At 42.2% G+C, this 21,997-nt stretch overlaps 1 protein-coding gene across 2 annotated transcripts; it reads right to left on the reverse strand.

The window, feature by feature from the left end:
• Positions 1-411: 411 nt before the first annotated feature.
• On the reverse strand, positions 412-17,697 carry lrig2 (leucine-rich repeats and immunoglobulin-like domains 2). Of its 2 annotated transcripts, none has more exons than XM_034205744.1 (18): positions 16,890-17,697; positions 16,317-16,391; positions 15,740-15,874; positions 12,783-12,926; positions 12,473-12,616; positions 11,840-11,983; positions 11,385-11,528; positions 9,838-9,918; positions 8,927-8,998; positions 8,669-8,737; positions 7,911-8,074; positions 7,216-7,527; positions 6,158-6,439; positions 4,488-4,928; positions 4,152-4,304; positions 3,262-3,402; positions 2,447-2,590; positions 412-1,226 (listed from the first exon to the last, which is right to left on the reverse strand). In XM_034205744.1, the coding sequence occupies exons 1-18, from the start codon at positions 17,075-17,077 to the stop codon at positions 1,000-1,002; spliced, it is 3,060 nt and encodes a 1,019-aa protein (XP_034061635.1). In that variant the 5' UTR covers positions 17,078-17,697; the 3' UTR covers positions 412-999. The 2 variants fall into 2 exon arrangements, with proteins under 2 accessions (XP_034061635.1, XP_034061634.1); XM_034205743.1 differs by having other exon boundaries at positions 2,321-2,590.
• Positions 17,698-21,997: the final 4,300 nt, after the last annotated feature.

Raw genomic sequence — 21,997 nt, forward strand, 5'->3', positions numbered from 1 at the left:
TCACAATGTAAAACAGCATGCAGACTGCATAACGACGTCTGCCTCCATTCAATTAAGTGCCTGTAAGGTATGATCAAGGGAAATCAGTGCATACTGTGTGTAGAAGCCGTCGTGTCACCTGATCGAGGTCACTGAGAATGCTTGTTGAAAAAAGGCCATCAGATAGACAAACATGAGGAAATAGCCAGGATTGTCACATGTGCAAAGGAAATTGTACGTTTTCTCCCCAAACTGCTTATTATTACAAAGCCATCAAATGAAGGAATCATCATAGGACAAAAACAAGATCAGATAAAGATGATATAGGATATATTCATATATATTTATAATATACACCACATGTTGGTGTCACTGTCTCTGGGTTTTGCATAAGAAGATGCCAGATAGCATAGTTTTTGAGTCAGTTGGGACGCATCTTTAATATTCTTTCAACAACCACAAACTGCTGGTCAGGGAACTACACGCGTCCCCTTTTGACCCACTTGGGAATCGGTTCACAAAGTCATAAAGGCTGCTCCAACAGCTTTCTGTACCGGGAATGATGAGAGAACACAGCCAGTGTGACGTGCGCTGGCACAACACTTCAGGCCCCCCCCCCCAGCGGCATGGAGCAGGAGCGAGAGCTTGTTAAGACTGAACCATGTCTTGGCGTTCTGTCATGGCAACGCCCGACATGGCTCTTTGAAGCATACAATCATCGCCTTCTCTAGAAAGAGAACAAAGAGGAGTGGAAGATGTGTGAGGAAAGGTTCCTGCAGAGCCGGAGGTGTCGAGGAGACGGTCAATTTAAATCACTGGTCCATTTCTCCAGCATGACACAGCAGTCTCTCCACGCTGGAGAGCGTTAATATGTCCTCTCGAGTGGGGAAAAAGGGAATGTAAACATACAAGAGAGCATCTTTGGCAGAATATGAGGAGTCTCTTTGGAGGTAGAGGGTGAAGGGGGGGGGGTTGCATCAAGGAGGAGTCAGAGGCAGAGCGTGGGCGGAGTGTAAGGACCTATGAGGGAGCAGCGTGCTCCTGAGGGTTAGTCCTATTAGAGGCACTTCTGTGGTCCTGTACGGATTGTCTGGGAAAACAGTCCGATTCTGCCTCCCTCTGTTCCTCCGGCCCGTAGGCAGCCAGGGGGGGGGTCCGGTGCACCGTCACCGGGTGAGGGGATGCGCCTGGTGGGGCTCTCACAGACGGATCTTCCCCTTCTCCCCAGAAGGACCTGCTGAGAGAATCTGCAAAACGAGTAAACCGACGTTAGATGCCAACATATTATCTCCCTCTAGCTGATTTTTTAACTATCACTGATTAAGTAATGATTCATGCAATATTCCAAATGTTATCTGGTTTTAGCTTCTTAAGTGTGAGGATTTGAAAGTTTAGATTATTGATATTCATGATATTCGAAAGGCTTGAGATTTGGAAGTGTTGGTTAGAGAAAACAAGCAATTTGGAGAGGTTCCTTAACACTTGAAAAAAACATATTTGCATTATTGGTAAACTCCATTTAAGAAGCTCGTTTTGAGTTTGGTCACGTGAAGTTAGCCAACTGACTTTAACACCGGGTTTGTTTTTACAACTAATCTCCATAGAGAATATAAAGTTAGCTCTAGCTTGCGAGCTGCTCCATAAATCTAAATAGATCATATCTGGAAGATCCATATCCCTAATAAACACAATCTCACTTTAAAGGTGGGGTAGGTCATTTTGGAGAAACCAGCTCGAGTGCGCTAGAATTTGAAAATACACAGCCGGAAAAAATCTGCCACTTCCTTACAGAGCCCCTCCTCCAACACACACATGAACGTGCACATGACCAATGAGGGCACGAGATAAGTTTGTGCACAGATGGAAGGCTGACAGGCAGGTAGGCCATCCAGTTATTTTAGCCGGGCCGGCTAAAATGATTGGTCGTGCTTTTTACAGCGCTACGGCTTCCACAGATGACGTGTTTTTATGGATTTTTTGTCAAAGCACTTAAGATATTCATTGCTATCGGGATGTTAAGAGCATTCCATGGAATATAACAAAAAGTGTATCTGCAGTAAATTACATACCCCACCTTTAAGTGTGATATCTCTCATATATAAAATAATGGCTTCAGTAAACTGTATATAAAAGCAAGCCAAGAGCCAACTCTCCCGAGTGCCTGCAATCTGTATAACAGCCACAGAAAAGAGAGAACACGTTCTTTCTTCAGTAGCTGCATGAGGGTGGAAATTCACCGTGTTATCAAAAAACACCTCAGCAGGTAGGCCATGATAGTTGGCAGCTAGATTAAGGATGGTGTCACCACCTTGCTCTAATAGGTAACATTTCCAACTCTCACCATTAGCGTAGTGCTCCGGGGGAGTGTGGCTGCTCAGCCTTTTGTCGTGTGGGGTGAGAAAGATGGAGGAGTCATGGTTGCTAATGAGGCTCTCCAGTGGCGTGGCGTCGTGCTGAGCATGCTCACCGAAGCTTTCCTTCAGGCCCGGTATGGATTTGTCCAGCGGGTCGTCCTCCCCCAGGTAGGCGTAGGGACAGTACTCCCGTGTGCGAGAGTAGATGTTGGCGTTGTCGTAGCAGTCGGAGCAGATGACAAGCGGACCTGTGCCACCTGGTAAGAAAGAATTAGCAAGTGTTACTTTCCATGTGGTCGTTTTTAAGGTCTGTACTCCACTTTGGCGTCATTTTGAGACTCTTCGTTTGAGATTGCATGCTAGCTGTGGCAGTGAAAAAGCCTTTCAAGTACACTTCTTGCTAATCACTTCATTAACTATGTTAATTGCACAGAAAACATACAAAACAGTTACATCATATTTAAGTAAGTAATTTACAAATTAATTATGGTTTAATTGTCTGCTTTTCCCTTTTTGTGTTTTGTAAAAGCTATTCAAGCCGTTTCTTTTGTATAAGAGATGCCACATCATTGAGTTTATAATTATAAAATCCACTTTTTTCATTAGTTGTGTCGATCATCAAATGCATCTCAACTCATACTGCCATTAGCATCTTGTCCTGATTATTTATAGTACTTTGCATTTTGCTTTGTATTTAATCAGTTCAAATGTGGTATCAAAATTAAATTAAAAGATATCAATGTATATGAAAAGACCGTCAACCTTATTACACCTTAATATGAATGCATGTACATAAATACCAGTTTAAAGGCATAGTGTGTAATTTGTGAACACTTAGCATGCAGGACAAAATAAAAAAATGAATCTGTTAATAATAAAAACAAACAGAAGCTGCTTGCTTGCAGGCGGGCGGGCGGACGCCCCTCACCTGCTGGGTGTCCGGCCAGGCCCTCGCGGGGCTCTCCGGGGTGGAAGCTGCTGCGGCCGGTGAACAGAGAGCCGACCCTGCAGTGCAGCATGCCGCTCCCCTCTGTCTCCACCTCACTGCCTGTGTCCCCATAACACACACCTGGGACACACATGATAATTAGTCAGTGTCTCATTTCAGCAAGGATCTGATCTGGAACACTAAAGTAAAAACCTAATGGCTGCAAGAAGAAAACCTTTGTGCCCTGAAGAGACAATCCAAGAAGCCGGCCAAAGACATTATATATATGAAGAAATGAGATCAATTCGTTTTTCACGTCATTTCATGACTCTCACAGACAGCAGGAGGCGGTGGTGCATCCTAATGGGTTTGATTTCAGATAAACTATTTTGTTAGCTTTGTGATGTTGAAATAACATTTGTTTTCACAATCAGATTTTAACCATACAACATAGATAACATCTTGTGCGTACAGTTCAATGATGATTAATATTTATTTATATAAAACAGACAAAACCACTGAAATCCAATACAAAATAAAGTGTGTCTTATTTGTCTGAAGTATTCCTAAAACTCTGCATTTATTTGGAGTAATTAGTTCACATCATCACAATATTGTCACAATATTAATTTATTATTTATTATTATTATAAACAATAGATTTTTATAATTTTGTGTGCTTGTGTGAAGCAAGAAAAACAAACGTGTTACACCAAGGGAATGCCATAATCATCTTATCCTGACAAACACAGCTTGTTAAAGATTTCACAAAATGAATATTTCTAAACGTGAGAAAACAAAAAGGGGCCTCAGCCATGTTTCTGAGACTAAATATTTTTGTTACAGAGTCCAATATCTTCAAAACCCCATATCTAAAGGCAGATTTCTCACCATCTGTGCCCTTATGGACGTATCCGTTGGAGAGCGGAGGCATGAGCTGCTGGTGGCTGCCGGCCTCAGAGTTACTGTAGCCTTCCTGCGGCTCTGACAGAGTTCCCTGAGAGGACAGGTAGCTGGGGATGTCTGCTGGCAAATTCATCTCATCTGGAACAGACGAGACACATTTTGTTACACTGTATCGAGTTCTGTGAAACAGTCTTATCCCCACAACAAAGATCCTTCCCCAAAGACACATTTCATGGTTTTCAAACCGCCACCATTATTCTGTAACTGTATTCTGTAAATAAGGCTCATTTATTTGATGCCACAAATGTCTAAACTGCTCACCTGTGTTGCTGATACTGTAGTCCTCGCTCTTCCTGCGCATGTGATAGATGACAATGACCCAGACCAGCGAGGTGCCCACCACACAGCACACCACCACGATCACCACGATGCCCACGGTGGTCCAGCCGTCCTGGTCGTACCCGGTGCCGGTGTCACAGTTTGGTGACGGGGACACGCCGAGGTAGATGTGTCCACGTTCTGTTCCCAGAGTATTCGACATGATGCAGGTGTATTTCCCAGCATCAGCAGGACCAGCGTCCACTATGATGAGGAGCTGGTTGGCTGCAGCAAAGAAGTGGCGCTCGGTGAGCACCAGGGGCCCGTCGTCTTTGGTCCAGTTGAGACGAGGGGCCGGGCTGCCTCCGGCGATACACTGGAGCACGGCCGTTTCACCGCGGGCCACGGTTCTGTCTTCCAGAGGCCGCATGAAGGATGGAGTTTCTGGAAGAGAAGAGGATTAATAGATTTTTAATTATCCCAGTGGCATTTATGACAAACTGTTTTGTTGGATGTCTATGGGCTCAAGTTTATTATAATGAGAAAATGTTTCTTAGTACTAGTGTTTAAGCCTTGATGGCAAAACTACTCGTTGACTCAGCACATAATAATAATAATAATTTCAATTTATAGCGCCTTTCACGAAACCCAAGGACGCTTTACAATGGGAAGTTACACAACAAAAAGTAATAATAATCATTAATCATACAGATACATAGGCTGAAGAAAACAAAACAGGAACAGGTTGCTGAGTACTGTATATTAGTACTACATGGCTAAATTATTACAGTATTAAGTATTACATGGCTAAATAAAGTCTCAGAAGCCGTTATTATATCACCCAGACACATTTCAGTTCTCCGTGGACATGGTAGGCAAGTTGCAAGCTCATCGAGTCCTGTTGTGAACCCGGAAATGGTAAGTACCCCAACGTTTTATATTACAAATACAAATGTATAGTATGGGTCCCAAGCACATAGAAACAGCCTGGTAACATTTACACATATAGCATCATTTGTGTTAATCAGCATTCACTAAGATTGGTTGTGGGGGTTATTGAGGAGGCTGAACCCATTTCTGACCTTTTCTGGATCATCTGGATTGAACAGATTGCTTATTTATTTGAAAACAAGTGTCCACAGTAGAGATAATCATTTTCCTCTGGTGCTCTATATCCAATGGTCGCAAAACTACTCATGGTAGTCAAAATCAGCCAACCGAGAATACAAAATATGACCACTTAAAATTGCCGTTGTTGATCCAGAAAATAACAGAAATGCATTTGGAATCCTCATTACACACAAAACCAATTCAAAATTGTCCAATTCGGCAAAACAATTTTTAAACTATTGTCTGCATAAGCTATAATTAATTGATGCTAATCGTGTCAAATTGCCCAGTCTGAGTTAATTCTGGCAGTTTGTAATACTATAAAACGTTGGGGTACCCTAAAACATTTCCAAGTTCACAGTGCTGGCAAGTAGACGATGGTATAATAACGTTTGCATTTAGATCAACATTAGTTCAAATGGCAGAAGAGTTAACACAAAAACAGAACATGTGTTATGATTTCACAGACACAAATGAGCAGCCAATTTGAGCGCAGTGACTCCGCTGAAATGACCCAGTAGAAAGAAACATCAGTAATTTGCACTGTTGATCATGTGACTCACCCAGGACGGTGAGAGTTGCGTTTGCAGACAGACTGCCGGCTGCATTTTGAGCCGTGCAGCTGTACACTCCCATGTCTTCAGTCTTCACGTTAGCGATGAAGAAGATGTCGTCATCGGGCATCACGTGCATCCTGCGCTCCCGGGCGGCGGGGAAGTCCGTGCCTCCGTCCTTCTTCCAGGCAATCTGAGGTGATGGATGGCCTTCAGCAGCACACTCCAGCCTGGCCATAGTCCCTGTGCGTATTGTCAGATCCATGGGAGTCTTCAGGAAGGATGGCAGCTCTGAAAGATAAGAGGATATAAAGTCAGGGGATGCACAGATGACCAGTACCAGAACCAGCAAGTTATAGCTTAAAGATCTCCCATCATGCTATTTTTAGGCATATAATATGGGTCTCAGATATATAAAAAACATGTCTATGACGTGTTTTGCTCAAAATACCAAACGGATCTGGCCTTTTAGACATCCCTCATATCCCTCTATTTCAGCCCTCTTAGAGAATGGCTGATTCTGTGACTGATGCTGCTGGCCCCGCCCCCTTTTGAGCACATAGGCAAGGCAAGCAGTGAGTTCAACGATTATTTCTGAAACAGTATGGAGCTCAAATGCTTTTTTTCCTTGCGGGTTTACAACAAGGTGAATTCCTTTTTCTATTTCCTGCTTTTTTACACATACTCTCTCCAGTACAGGTTAGCTCTGAGTGTTAGCGATGCTTCCTAATGTAAACAAAGACCATATTACGTCCAAAACGCATTGTTTCTGATAGCGACTTTTCTGATAGGACCGTGTGTGTAAAGCCAGCACACATTTCCGATATTACGTTATATCGGACGCAAATCTGGATCAGCTCCCCGTTTTTAGAGATTTGGGTACGGAGGAAAAGAGAGGGTTTTATTTTCTGACGCTGCGTGAGTTCCCCGACACACCGGGGACACATATTTATGTATAAAAGACATCAAAAAGTGCATTTTGCATGATAGGACACCTTTAACCTTTTAATGCAGGGCAAGATAAGAAAACGCAAAACATGTCATTCTGAAAGGGCAAACGTCCTCACCATTGACAGTAAGCTTAGCCCTGTTGGAGTAGTTGGAGCCGAAGTGATTGGAGACCACGCACTGGTAGCGGCCCTCGTCAGTGAAGTTGGCATTGAGCAGGTGGAGCACGGTGGTGTAGATCAGCTCTCCCTCCTGGTACCGGGCGTAGTTTTGCACCTCTGCGTCATACAACACCTCCCCATCCTTCCGCCAAGCCGTGGTCATCGGTGAATCGCTGCTGCTGGACGCCACGCAGCTCAGAGTCACGTTGTTCCCCCGCAGCGCCTCATACGTCTCGGGGTGAGTTGTGATCCGGGGCTTTGGGAAATCATCTGTGGAGGAGCAAGTGTGAAACTCTGCTTTTTTAAATAGAAAATCATTCTTTTTTTTTTTACAGAACACTGCATAAATAAAATGTAAGATTGTAGTTGGTGTTCAAATGAAATGTTCCAATACAGAAAAGTCAGAATTTGTGTCATTTAGGACCAAAAAACGTTTGCCATAGTTTTACGGACAGATTACAGAGGAAATTAAGATTATGAACACAACTTCTACAGTGAAATAATTGTAAAATATATATTGTATTTATCCAAAGAGATACTCCTTTCCTAGCTTACAACGACAAATATTTTCCACTGTGTTGATTGAAGAGTAATCATATTGTATCAAACTAGGTTCAGTTTTGAAAAAAAAAAGAAAGAAAAGAGGAACTGACCACAAACAAACTCTTGCGGGCCGATAGACAGGACGTTGTGAGCGAGTAGGCTGGCAGGATGAGCGCAGACGGCAGACACAGACTGGAGGAAGCTGTTCTCAGTCAGCCATGGCCCCAGCCACTGCATGTGGCAGTCACACAGCAGGCTGCTGGTGTTCAGGACGCTGAGGACAGAAACAAATAGAGGAAGCATGAGTTTGAATCACCAAACTTCAGTAGAGAAAATTATAAAATGGATTGAATAATTTGAGTGGATGGGTTTGATAGCTACTGGGGCTAAGATAAACTCCTAAAATGGGCTTATAAAAACCTCAAGAAAAGGCAAAAGACTAAACATGTACAGCTGTCATTATGGAGCAGATGATGATGCTGCATCACAAAAGCTGGATCAAATATCTGTGCTTGTCCAATCGAGACTGAAATTGTAGGGTTCTACTCAAAGAATAAATAAATGACATTCTGTTAAATGACAAATGGCATCACATGTATTTAAAGCCAAAAATGTGGTGAAAAGCTCAAAGGTAAAGTAGCTTCAATATATTTATTACTTAAGCTACGAGGTCAACGCTTCTTCACACAATTAAATAATGGCAATTAAAATGCTTTATTATGTATTTTAATTGCAGTACAACTAAATCATTATAATTCCCTTTTAATGAAAGTAATATTTCTAAATCAGTCCAAGAACAAATAACACAAGGAAGCTGGCCTCCAAATGTGTTTATGAGAGTTGTTAGATTCATTTAGAGTCTCCTCACAACTCTTTGAGCTTCATATGGGACATCGCCTCGGGGTGTATCGACATGATGCCGTTCTTGCTCAGGTCCCTGCAGAGCGGACAGAAATATGGATTAGACACAAGTACGATGCGTTTCTATCAAAATGGCATCCCATTTCACAAGCAAAAGTAAGCAACGACAGAATAGTGTGGGAAAATAAAGCCTTGTGCGCTCCGTTATCATTCGACAATAACTGAGATTATAACAGTGCTGAGAAACAGGTGTGGCGTTACTTACAGATGTTCCAGCTCATCCAGGCCCTCAAACGCTTTCTTGGTGATTGATTTGATTTTGTTCCGCTGTATTATTCTGAAAAAAAGCAAAAATATTTTATGTGATGCTCCTGGGTAATATTTATTGCATACTGGAACTCCTGTGTAAGCAGCTTTCTTTACGGCTAAATTCAGAAATCAGAATTGCAATGAAAGTTACATTAAGCTTGAGGAACTATTTCACAGCACAATAGAACCTGACAAGCACAAACAGATGTTTCTGTGAATGAAGCTTCTCATTATCATCAGGGAACATTTACAAAATGACTAAAATCTCTGCAACACTGCCAAATGAAGCTCAGCGCAAGTTCTTTCAGGAAGACTGGTATACAGTCACTCCGCAGCTGCTTATTATCAGCTCATCACGGGATTCCTGATAACCCATTACATTCATCTCAATCTCAGCAGCCAATCACTGTGCTGCAGCCAAACTTTAAAATGGATCTCCTCTCTCCTGCAGCCAGCTGTGATTTCAGGTGTTCATGCTGCCGCCCGCCTCCTCCCCATCCACCTCCTTTCATCACATCCAGTGCCAGGAGAGTTAATCCAAAGACTTCATCACACCTCCTCTTCATCCCATCTCCTCCTCATCAAATCCAGATCTTCAGCATCATCACCAGTGTCTAGACCCCGGGGGGGGGTTCCCTATGCTCACGGCTGCATTTCCCCTTTAGATATACGATTTCAGGATCGGGGTCTAATCGCCAAAGACTTAACATTTATCATATGGCATGTGTCAATAAATGTTCTTTAAACAAAATGAAGTCTCTCCTGATTGAAATGATTTAAGATGCACATGCTTTATTTGTCTAAATACAATAAAATGTGTTTTAAATGAAAATGGTTTTGATACGTGTATAATCTGAGCATCCTTACAGTGTGTTCAGCTTCTTCATCCCAACAAACACACCAATGGAGTCTTCTATGGCCCAGGAGATTTCATTATTGCGGATATCACTGAAAGAAAAAGAGTCATTTTAAAACACTTTAGATGTGAGGGCTCCTCCTGGAACACCACAGAGTTTAAAGTCTCCACTGTGGTTGTCAGTGGCAATGACTCAGCTAGAGGACTAACAATCTGAGACTCCATGCTTCCACAGTGTGTCACCGCTCACTGCCCCTGCTGCTCTGATGTGGGGAAATTAATTGGCTCTGTTTAGCGCTGGGACAGTTCATGGGTCCGCTGGAAACACAGAGCGACGTTGTGTTTACAGGATGGGTCATGGGCTCTTTTGTTTCTATTTCCTCATGCCTGGCCACCTCTCAAAGAACTTCAGTACTCTGTGATGCCCCTCTCCCATGAAAGCTCCCCGGATGGTAAAGGTCCAAAGTGGATAAAGGAAGCCGATTTATACCACTGTCGAAAAGAGCTGCACAATTAATCAAAACTGTAATGAATATTGCACTAACAACTAGTGCAATATTCCAATAAATATGTGCAAATAATACTATTTTGAATGAAGTATTGTCGAGCTTCAGAGATATACTAACCTAGAAATCATTTACTACAGACAGATCCAATTAATATGTTTTAATGAGAAAAATAATGTAAAATAAATATATTTTCAATATCAGTCAAATAAGAGTTATTTTTTCCAAATTGTGCAGCCGTACATTCAACCCAATATTAGAACTGATATTTGCTGCATTCATATAAGAGGGCCTTTTCTAACAGATAACTCCAATTGTATTTATAAACGGAGCAGTGCACTAGGATTAATGATAGTCATCAGTCAAGGAAGAAGATTTCAAAACCAGGCTGCAGAGATATTTGTTGATATGCTCAGTAGACACTGAAACATTGAGCATATAATGTGTTGATATTATTCATCCCTACTGTATGAAATATTGAAAAGCAAACCAACTTAAAGCCTGGACCAGGCAATATCTCTCTAAATATACTGACAAAATATTATATTACCCTTCATCTATCGGCCTCTGGTTAAGCTGCAATGTGGAGAAAAGTCTACTCTCACTTCTGCTCCAGTATATGGTTCACATGGACTCAGCACTAACATTATGTTGCCTCAAATATTCAGTTTGTTGTGTTTGCATACAAGTTACCCACAGTGAATGGCAGCACAGATGACATAAAACCACGAGAAAAGGACACATTTGGGTGGTTTGATGTAAGACTAAACATATGACTAATGACAAGCAGGACCAGAATGCAAGAACTCAAAATACTTTTCTACTTTTGTGTCTCTAAACTACAAAGGATAACTAGGGAAATGTATCTAATACAGGACTAGAGCTACACATGGAGAGTGAAACAAACGCAGACCTACTGTAGTCAGCGGCCTTCATGAGAATGCAAAGAGCCAAGAACATGTCAGGAGGGTTAGATTTTACACAATGCGCCTAATAACACTTGTTAGATGAGCTTTAAAAAGACACAGATTTATTTGAGACGTAGAACTTACAGGGTGCGCAGACTCGTCAGGCCGCTGAACACCCCCTCTCCCAAATGACTGATGGAGTTTTCCCCGAGATTGAGGCTGTCCAGGAGACCTAATCCCACGAAAGCTGTCTCCTCAAGTCGAGTCAGATGATTGAAGGACAGGTCTCTGTGCAAAACAACCATAAATATGAGAAATATTATTTAAAGCAACAATTTAAACAACAGTTTTTACCCCTTATATAATCTATATTTAATAATAATGTTACTTCAAATTCAAGAATGATGCGACACAATTTCACGATTGAGTACATCCACCGGAGGCAAGGCGGCACTAAATCAGCTTCAGACAGCAACTGGCAGCAAGATAACAGTAAGTCCTCTGAGCACACAGAATTAATTTCAGAGCCCAGGGCTGATGAAAGAAAGTGGGGACTCTTAGCTGCGTGGGGATTTTAGCTCTGAAGCAAACACACTCACAGTTCCTCCAGCTTTTGGCAGAACTCCCATGCGTCTGGTCGGATGATGCCGACAGTATTCTGGCTGACCCGCAGGATACGCAGCATGCGCAGTCCATACAGCCAGCCTTTGTTGACCTCCGTGAGGTTGTTGTGCTCCAGCTCTCTGAGACACAGATGGGAAAAACAAAATGGCATCAGCACAAAGAACTGTATTTACATAAATCGTTTTTATTTATGAGCAAATATGCCAGATTTATCATGTCTAACAAAAGTGTGTTCCTGCTTTTGTGATGAGGTTTTGACAGTGCCTGACAAACCTCAATCAATCAAATGTATTGCCCAATAACACAAGTGGCACATTTATAGCAGAGGACAAGAGAAAACTCCCAAAGTAACTCCACAATTAATGGGTAGAAAATGTAAGAAACATCTGGGAGATCCACAGTGGGATCCGTCTCCCAGTTTGGACAGAAGAGCAATAAATGTTGTGTAAAAATGAAAACGTAAACACATGTATAACACAGATAATCACAATTAAATGTTTCCCCTGACAACATTCACCTTTTACATTTATAGACCAATATATCTATTTAAAAAAGTTTTACATTTGATTCTTCCACAATTGAAGATGTACACTGTTTATTGTACTCACAGTTCTTCAATGTTGTTAAGTCCAAAAAAGGCTCCATCCATGAGCTTGGTGATGCTGTTCCTCTGCATCTTCAGTGACTTCAGTGAGTCCATCCCTTTGAAAGTCAGGCTGTCCACTATCTTGATCTTGTTACGCTTCAGTTCACTACAATGAGAGGAAGAAGCAGATTCCTTTAGCCAAGTAGAGTTTACAAACAAGAGCCAATGGATTATTGTTGTTTGGATTTGCAGTAATTTCAGCAAGCTACTATCAACTATCAGATTGCCAAATCATTTGAATGTTGCACCAAAACACATTGTGCGATACTTACAGGAACTGAAGCAGTGGAAGTTTGAAGACTTTGGATGGCAGCATAGCCAATCGGTTCCTGTTCAGCTTCAGCACCAGCAGGGAGCTGGAGATGTTTTCAAAACAACCAGGCTCGAGGACGCTGATCCTGTTATTACTCAAATTCCTTTGAGATAAAAGTGCAAACACATTAGATCCAAAATCAGCAAGGAGAGGACTGTTTGCTCTGTATATACATCTGTTGTATGGCAACATCCAGATACAAAAGGATGCTTCCTTACTAACTAGCAACCGATCAAAACAAAGTTTATGTGTATTCTGTTTTCACTAGCGTTTTTGGATATAATATGTGCTCTCTAATTCTCTGTAAAGCCTTCAATGAAATCATCTCACTATTGTTTCTGTGAAGCCTGTTCTCCCTCGTTATACCACTCTACAATTGTAAACTGGTTTAGAGTTACAACAAGAGTTTTTGTCATAACAACAGTTTGGATCCTATATGTTTATATATATAATATTATTAAAATAAAATATGTGTGCAATATTAAATCAGCCTTGGCAGGTGTGTGAAATCTCTGCTTTCTAGATTTTTCTAACTTTACTTTACACTTTTATCGTACAGCCATCCAGGTAGACAATGGGCCTTTCTTATTTCTATAATTTTCCCTCCTCGACTCCTCGGTCCTCCGGTAGTGACCCGGAAATGAATTTCAGCGCGCCATGTTGAAGGACGTCTCATTTCTCTAAATGCACATCGAGGATCGAGCATCGAGCATCGAGCAGGCTCTCTGGAGGAGCTATAATCGAGGATACACTGATGGGTCCTCCGTGGATTCTCCGCGGATGTATTTCCGGCAACAGAGTTTTTTTAAAAGAGTCGTGACGCACGGCCGGACTTATCTCAGCCAATGACAGCTCTGCATGCATCCCCTGGATATTATTTTATTAACTGCTTTCATCGCAATGCGATGTTTACAGTGAGAACAGCTGTGAGGTCCGTGCAGAAAGCAGAGCGTATAATATATCACTCAGTATAACAGGCCTACATTACTCTATTTGTATGCTTTAGTTTAGTAGATATCTACAAAAAGAGTCGAATTTTTTCTAAAACCATTTAGTGCTTCACATAATAAAATACACAACGGCTGTATCCTGATATATTATATGCTTTAGGAGCTGTAGGTGTGTGTGGTACAGTGTGTAGGTGCGCGTGTGTGCGTGTGTGTGTGTGTGTGTGTGTGTGTGTAGATGCGGCAGACAGACAGACAGATCTCAGTTGGTTTGATGTTCTCTGCTTACTTGTAAATAAAGCTTTTGGCCCATAATTATATTTCCCCATTGTAGCGACCAGAGAGGGGGGGGGGGGGATATATCAAGTCTCTGATAGTGTTACGTTATTATGAGAGTGCTCTCATACTTGTTTGAATCTGAAATTATATATATTTATATAAATAAAGTGTGTGTATTTATGTCCGCATCTGTCTCATTATACCGCACTGTGAATGAATTCAAAGTAAATATAAAAGTCATCATGAACACAGTTCTGTCCATCAGACAGTGGGTGTGTCTCAATGTCGAGGAAGGCTGCTCCAGAGCCACTATTTCAAGCATACTACGTCATCGAGTGCCGCCGAAGGACTATTCCAATGTCCAGCATACTTGGAATTCTACCGAGGCCGGCGTACTTCGCAGCGAGAAATTTCGAGGCTGCTCATGTGTAGACTCCGGTCTTAAAATCCCCACAATGCTTTGCGCACGGACCAATTTCCCCAAATCTTTGGCGGAAATGGCGCTCCATTTAAGGTGGGGCCTCGCATATGACGCTCCGGAATCCGGTTCACTTCCAGCTCCAAAAAATTGTCGGTCTAGAGGCAAGAGCTTCGGAGCTAAGAGGTGGCGTCGCTTACGTCTCTCTTATGTCGAGGCGTGCAGGAAACTAAACCCTCCTCCCCTGAACATGGGTCGACTGTCATGCCTGCCTACAAGCAGTAGTGCTTATAAACACACTTTATAAAGTCAGGCAACACTAACCAGGCTTCGTGTGATTCTGTTTATTTGTAACTTACTTTGACCATCCGTTCACTGTTATTGATCATTGTGGAGAGAGGCAGACGTTTTGTTTTGTATTATAGCAGCTATCGGATGGAATCAATACATGGGCTGCACAGGTTGTCGTGTCCGACTATCACAAGTAGAATCATAATAAAAATACGCCGGTAAAATGTGCCTGTAGAAAACGGTTTATGCCACAATAGGATAGCAATAGCAAGTAGTCAGTTTAGCTTCGGTTGCTATGCTAACATCACCCATTTTATACCAGAGAAACTTTCATAACAGCGTTGTGATACCAAACAGCGTCAATTCAGACTGACACACATTCACTTAGGCTAAGGGGAACTGGGGATATGTATCAGCTGCTTGTGTGAGTCGGACAGTGAATACTTTAGAGCGGCCGCTGCAGTGTGAGCTAACCGGGAGCTAACGGAGGAGAATAAACTCCCGTAGAAGAGCAGCCAACACTGCAGCGGTCGGTAAATGCTGCAGAAACACATTAATAAAAAATGAACCACGGCACTCTGGAGCAAAGTATAAGGTTGGAGAAGTCGTTATTCAATTTATTCTGGCTTCGTGTGATTAAAAGCAACACGATCATCGACCCGACGCAGTTCCCCGTTGTTGTTGTGAGCGCCGTAATGCCGTTGGGGAGCAAATCAGCGATGTAAACGGTGACGTCATGACGCAGCAGCGGCAGCACCAGTCGGGTGCTGGGCGGTGTGAACAGAGCGGGAGCAGAAAAGGGAAACCGGAGCTGAACCAGAAAAGCTCTAGCTCGGAGCTAGAAAGGGAAAAGCGCTGGTGTGAAAGCCGCATAAGACACGAGGATAGGAGTCGAGGAGGGGAATTAGAGAAATGAGAAAGGCCCAATGTATCCTGCCCAACTTGATCAACAACAATGTTTTAATGAAGAGGATTACTTACAGATATTTCAGCTGCATGGAGGGGAAGGATCCAACGTTGAGCTCTGTGATGGAGTTGGATGTCAGGTCCAGAGTCTCCAAGGAAACGTACGGCTGCAGCTGATGCATCGACAGCTCCGAGATCCGATTGTGGACTCTGAATATAAAAACAATATGACAGGTATTCGGTTTTTTCAAAGCCATAATACCACTGATTATTGTGACAAATTATGTAAGATATACCAAAGTTATACTAACAAGAGAAATGATTGCAACTATAACAGTTGCCGAGCAAAGTAAAGACAATATCTAAATCGTGTTTTACAAATGCTTTGATTTCTGTATATTTGTCTACATAACATTATATATCATAAAAAGATTACATCAGAAAGTATGCAGGTCTTCCAAAATGGTCAAACTTTTACACAAAACAGAGGTCTGTGTTTTTAAATGTTTTGCTAAAACTACCAATAATTATCTTTTCATCTAAAGTATGACATAAAAGGAGGCAAAGCTTTACATAATGAAATGCAAGCTTTGTTTAGAACATTTGTTTTAACAGGAGAGGCTAGATAACATAAAGTGGGTTTTATACTTACAAGGACAGTGATGTGATATTTGAGGAAATATCTCCAAGAAAAGGAAGAACGGTCAGCTCATTGTGATTCATGGTGCTGAAATGAGAGTCAATACAACATTAGAATTGTATTTTAAAAAAAATACTGCTGCAGGATAATTAAATCATAAAGAGTAAAGTAATGTGCCTCAGTCACATCATTAGTTATACAACTTCTTCATAAATGGTCAAGAAAAGAGTAATAAAAAAGTGCAGATAAGCTTTATGTCATTTATGAGATTATTTTGAAGAGAAATTGCAATAAAAAAGTTAATTAAATATTGACCTCAAAAGTTATAACATAATCTAACACCTCCTAGTTTCAACAAAAACTCAAAACATTCATGAATATAAGACATATTTGAATAAGACAGCATTGCTTTAAACTCAGACCTAAAACTAGAAAATCTCAGAGAAACTTGTATATCGATGGTCAAGTGCCTAAAATACTTCTGAACAGGTTTCCTTGGTATGTTATGTTTAGCCTCCTGGATCAGCAACAAACCAGTGCTGTGAGTAACTTCAACACACTTCTTCTTACTCCTTGTGTACTCACACTTGTGTTATCCCCTCTGGTGGGTCCACGGGAGCCGCCGAAAGTCTTTTCCTATTGCAGTCCAGAATATAGACCTCATCTTGTCCTTTTAAACACGAGCAGGGAGCGGGACAAGACTCCAGAGCCCAGGCACTCAAACTCAGCAGCACGAAGACAAGGGCCGAAGGAATGGGCCAACCCTCCGCCATTTTAAATGTCTTCCTCCGGAGGGCTACGTAGCTACGTGGCTAACTCGCTAAACTGGCACGTTAACTGTTACAAAACCACCATCAAGTCGTTCCAGTGAGTGGATATCAGTGAAACGAACACATAGTCCAGGTTTACAGTGCTATAATCCCGGGAGGAACTGTGAAATACATGTTTTTTTCAATTTGCGTGAGGCATCCCAGCAGTGATTTATCCCCCCTTCTTCCCAGTGCCTGGAATTCCTTCCGCTCCAATCTGGATAGTGGACTCCCTCTCGGAGAAGCTAATGCTAGCTCAATGCTGAGTTGATTTGGTCCCACAAATACTCCACTTTTTAACGGACGAATTCGGTATAACTCCACGGTTGGTTGGCGTTTAGGTATATTGAACCATGTGGGATGGTATCTTTGCTTAGCCCGGGTTGTTTAAAACGAATTGAAAATAATTGTCTTCTTCTTCTGACCTGCAAGAACAACAAAGCGCCTTGAGTTGATGACATAAAATATCCTTGGTACCGCCCCTTGCCAGCTTGTTTAGAGTTGTTCTATTGGTCCGTACTCAAGCCTGTCAAACATATCGGACAATTTGATTGGATTTCAGTCCAATATATTTTTGTGGTAGCCTGTAGATTTTTCAGAACTACCCTAGTAGGAATTATTATATCAGATCCTTTCAAGAATTTCAAACACAAGTTTTAGTTTTAGCACTATCATCCCAAATGTACATATCATATTCCTCTTTGAAATTAAGAAAAAAGTTATGCAACATGTTGCTATAAGTTATCCTTTTAATCAGAATTGTTATGATTATTATAAGTTGTAAACATTTAAACGTTTTTCACCGATTTGGCTACCTTCAAAAGCAAAATGCTTGAGTTTTGAGGGGAAATAAAACATGTCATAATTGGTCACGTTATAATGAAAAATGCATCAATACTTAACTTTAGTTGTTTTATTTCATATATCTTATCTATGCATGCCTGCAGCTGCATGCAGGGGCGCCGTAAGGAGGTGAAAAGATAGGACGATTCTAAGGGCCCGTGACTGACAGGGGTCCCAAACATTTTTAGAACATTAAGAAAAAATGTTTAAGTAACCTTTCATCAATCATCAATAATTAATATTAATATAACGTCATATTGATAATGTATTCACGAAACTTACGACTAATTTCACTTTTTTTCTTCCCAAAGTGAATTATCCAAAGCCTCTGTACACACCCCTCTATTTACTTGTAATGGTTTGGTCCTGCCTCCAAACGCTGTGCGGCACCGCACTTTCTAGCAGCAGACAGTGAGAGCATATAGAGGCTTCTCAATTCTTAAATTTCCCCTCCTCGACTCCTATCCTCGAGACTTAGTCCCGCCCGCAGGAGATGCGAGCGGAGGACTGAGGAGGGGAACCGAGGAGAGAGGAGGGGAAGTGAGAACTCCTCTCCTCTGAGCGGTCATTTTAAAGAGACGTCCATTAATGATGACAGGAGGCACGTCACTACCCGATCTGCAGCTCTGCCCGATCTGCAGTGCACTCCGGACGGCAACCCAAGTAGGACAACATTGACACAGTGGCTTTTGGAAAAGCTCAAAATAAAACGAGAGAGAGATGCGTTATTGTTATTACAACGTGACTTCACTATTATTTAACAACTCTTTTTATTGGGTTCTTTTATTTGGGGTTAAGTACATTGTCAGAATAAGTGAGAAATTGATTTAACTTCTGTTAGACAGCTATCATACTGAACACATATTTACTGTGAATGTGTGCAAAAATGTATGGCATATATACATATCGAGTTTAACTTCTGTTAGACAGCTATCATACTGAATACATATTTACTGTGAATGTGTGCAAAAATGTATGGCATATAGCTGTCTAACAGAAGTTAAATTCATTTCTGCAGTGGAAACGCGCCATTAGGCCCGGCTCACTTTAATGCTGCGCTTCCATTACAGTTTAGGAACTGGGTTAGTTACTATAGTAACGCAGTGTATGCGGAGCCGTGACCTCATCTTCAATGAGCGCCCCAAAAAAACAACACAGCCGTTAGCTCTTAGCACTCAGAGCTCACAGCTCTTCATATCTGTTCAGAAACTAGACAAAAGTTAAACAAGTACAAACCACAGACTGTCGGTGTCATGGTGAATACAGTCGCTGGTTTATTTATGTCTGTATAGGCCGTTGTTGTGAGTGTGGACGGTCGGAGCATATATAACGTTAGCTTAGCCAAGCTCCATTTAGATAACACGCATTTTAAAAGGGTTTTTCGCCTGCCGTCTGTCTGCAGACTTGTCAAAGCATTAATTCATGGTTTTTACTAACCGGTATCAGTATGTTGTTACGTCGGCATCATTTTGAAACGTGTATTACAATTAAATCACGGTCAAATATGTTCATCTTGTTGTAGTTGTTGTAGCCCCCTTGCCAGTGATTCTCTCTCAGTTTAGCATACTCAGCCCGACTCAGCCTGGTTGTTCCTGGCCCTAGAACCACGATTTTATGGGGCCAGAAAAACTGTGAATTAGGACCCGCTAGCCGGTACTAGGCCAAGTGGAAACGCAACCAAAAACGGGCAAAGCACGGCTCGGCACGCTTAAAGCGAGCTACCCGCTGCAGTGGAAACGCGCCATAATAAGGCCTGACCAAACCGAGCGAGGCCTGCAGTGGAAACGCGCCATTACTGCCCTTCCACACTACAGCTTAAAAAAAAGCTTGGAGCTGGACGTGTCTGAAGCTCGACCAACAACCAATCACATGAATCTCTCGCCCCTGACGCACAAGCAGCGGTTTGATTGGCTAGAGCTTATATGATTTGATTGGCTGACGCTTCCACCGAAAGCTTCAGAAGCTTCAAAAGTTGAACATTGCTCAACTTTTGCAACTTCAGCCTGCGCCAGGAAAGCTCCGCTCTGCTTCCCACAATGCAGTTCGGCAAAAAGTGACGTCACCCCATTCAAAGTGAATGGGCAGACGCGTTGGAAACCGTTTTTGAAGCTGTAGTGTGGACGGGCCGTTACGGCCCCTACACACGGCGGCGTGCGTTGCCGCTTGGCGGTGGGCGTATCTTGAGCTTGGGGAGTCAACGCGAGCAACGCGAGCAACAACCAATCACATGAATGTCCTGCCCCGGATATACAAAGCAAAGCATTCATGCTACATCCATGCTGGCTAAATATACTGTCTATGCTTGCTAGCTGTCCATTCAAACGAAGTACACTGGATATAAACTCCCCAAACAGGCGAAAACCTACCAGTGTCACCCACTGTCTCTGCCACCTCCCCCCATGCCTGGCTCCTCCGGTTTGTATCCCTGTATGTAAAGAGGGACTGGTCATATACCGGGTGATTCCCTACCGCCACGATAATTTTCTCCTCAATTTTTTGACATATGGGAAATAACTGCGGTCTGGCTCTCCCAACATACACACGGTTTGATTGGCTAGCGCTTGAACTGTCAGATTTGCATATGCAGGATTTGATTGGCTGACGCCTCCGTCGAGGCGGCAAAAGTAGAACATTGCTCTACTTTTGCAGCGAGCACCGCGAGAGAAGCTACGCTTTGCTCCCACAATGCAGTTCGGCGAATCGTGACGTCACCCCATTCAAAGTGAATGGGCAGAAGCGTTGAAGCGGCAACGCACGCCGCCGTGTGTAGGGGCCGTGATAGAAGTATTATTTTTTGGCTTCTTAGTACAGGGCACAGGTGGCTGCATAGCAGCGCTAATGTCAAAGACACAGACATTATATATTATATTTACATTTTACCAGGATGCAGTGACACAAATATTTGGGAAGGCTTAGCCTTCTCTAGCCTACAGTGCCCGCCGCCCCTGGTTATCTACTAAACTAAAGCAAATAAAGAGAGTAGGTCTGAGTGATATACACACTGCTCTGCTTTCTGCATGGACCCATGGATGTATAATAAGAAAAAAAGGATAGTAACTGTGATTATTCATGTTAAGTAGCCCACAAGTAACTAAAACAATTGCAAGTGCAATAAGAAGCTACAGGAACGTTAATCTACGTCGGTAATATTAACTTTATTTAATACAACATTTACGGTACAAGATTTACATCATACAGCCCATGTAGTATAATATTTTACAAATGATGAATTACAGCAAATATGTGCAATATATCCATTATTACAGCTCCGTGGGCTGGCAGTAAGGCGATATGGTCCGTTGTTATTGTGCATCCATGGGTAAAGAGAAACTCATGTAGTACTGAACACGTAACATGAACGTGCCGGGCGGCGCGGTCCCGTGGGTTAGATGCGCGTTCATAATGCCGAGAGAAATAACTCTCAGAATAACGTTATTAGCACATTTTTACAACTTGAGGAACGAATGTTTTTAATAAGGGCTATACAAACGTTCATACTGGGTAGTTTATTTAGTTTAAAAAAAATTATCCAACGAGTTACAGACCACTCTTTCCCTAGTAGTAGACCTAGTATTACAAAGTTGACCCAGCAACTTTACACCAGTGGGAGAGGCAGAACTGCTCTTTCTTTTCAACATAACTTAAGTTACACATGATTTCTTCCAAGTGGTTTGGCTTGTTAAAAACATCTTGCATTATGATACAGGAATTTGCTGGCTTTGTGTTTACAGAAGTACCTGATATGCCGGACTTTTGTGCAGCCTACGGATGCTTCAATCGCCGCTGTCTGCAAACAAGAACCCGTCGGATCACCACATATGTTTATGTTTGCTCAGTCTAATAAACCCATAACATGGTTGTGAAAGAATACCAAAGCTGAGGCTGGACGATGATTGATTGTTGGTGTGCCATGTGTCACGGTGTGTCTTATTGGTTTTGTGTTATACTGTATTTTATTGTGTGCAGCTGGTCCTTATCTCCAAGACACATTTAAAACAAATAACCTTGAACCTTGAAGCCCCATCTCTCCCCACCTGCTCC

Source organism: Gymnodraco acuticeps, unplaced genomic scaffold, assembly GCF_902827175.1.
Source record: "Gymnodraco acuticeps unplaced genomic scaffold, fGymAcu1.1, whole genome shotgun sequence".
In the NCBI taxonomy this organism is placed as follows: domain Eukaryota; kingdom Metazoa; phylum Chordata; class Actinopteri; order Perciformes; family Bathydraconidae; genus Gymnodraco; species Gymnodraco acuticeps.

Bases quoted from the DNA above. Each gene is read 5' to 3' on its own strand.
- lrig2 (XM_034205743.1), bottom strand. From the start codon at position 17,077: ATGGCGGAGGGTTGGCCCATTCCTTCGGCCCTTGTCTTCGTGCTGCTG. The intron at 11,529-11,839 runs GTGAGTGTGTTT...TGTTTTGCACAG, and splicing joins TGCCAAAAGCTGGAGGAACT to AGACCTGTCCTTCAATCATC. The intron at 8,999-9,837 runs GTAAGGATGCTC...GCTTTTTTTCAG, and splicing joins ATGAAGAAGCTGAACACACT to AATAATACAGCGGAACAAAA.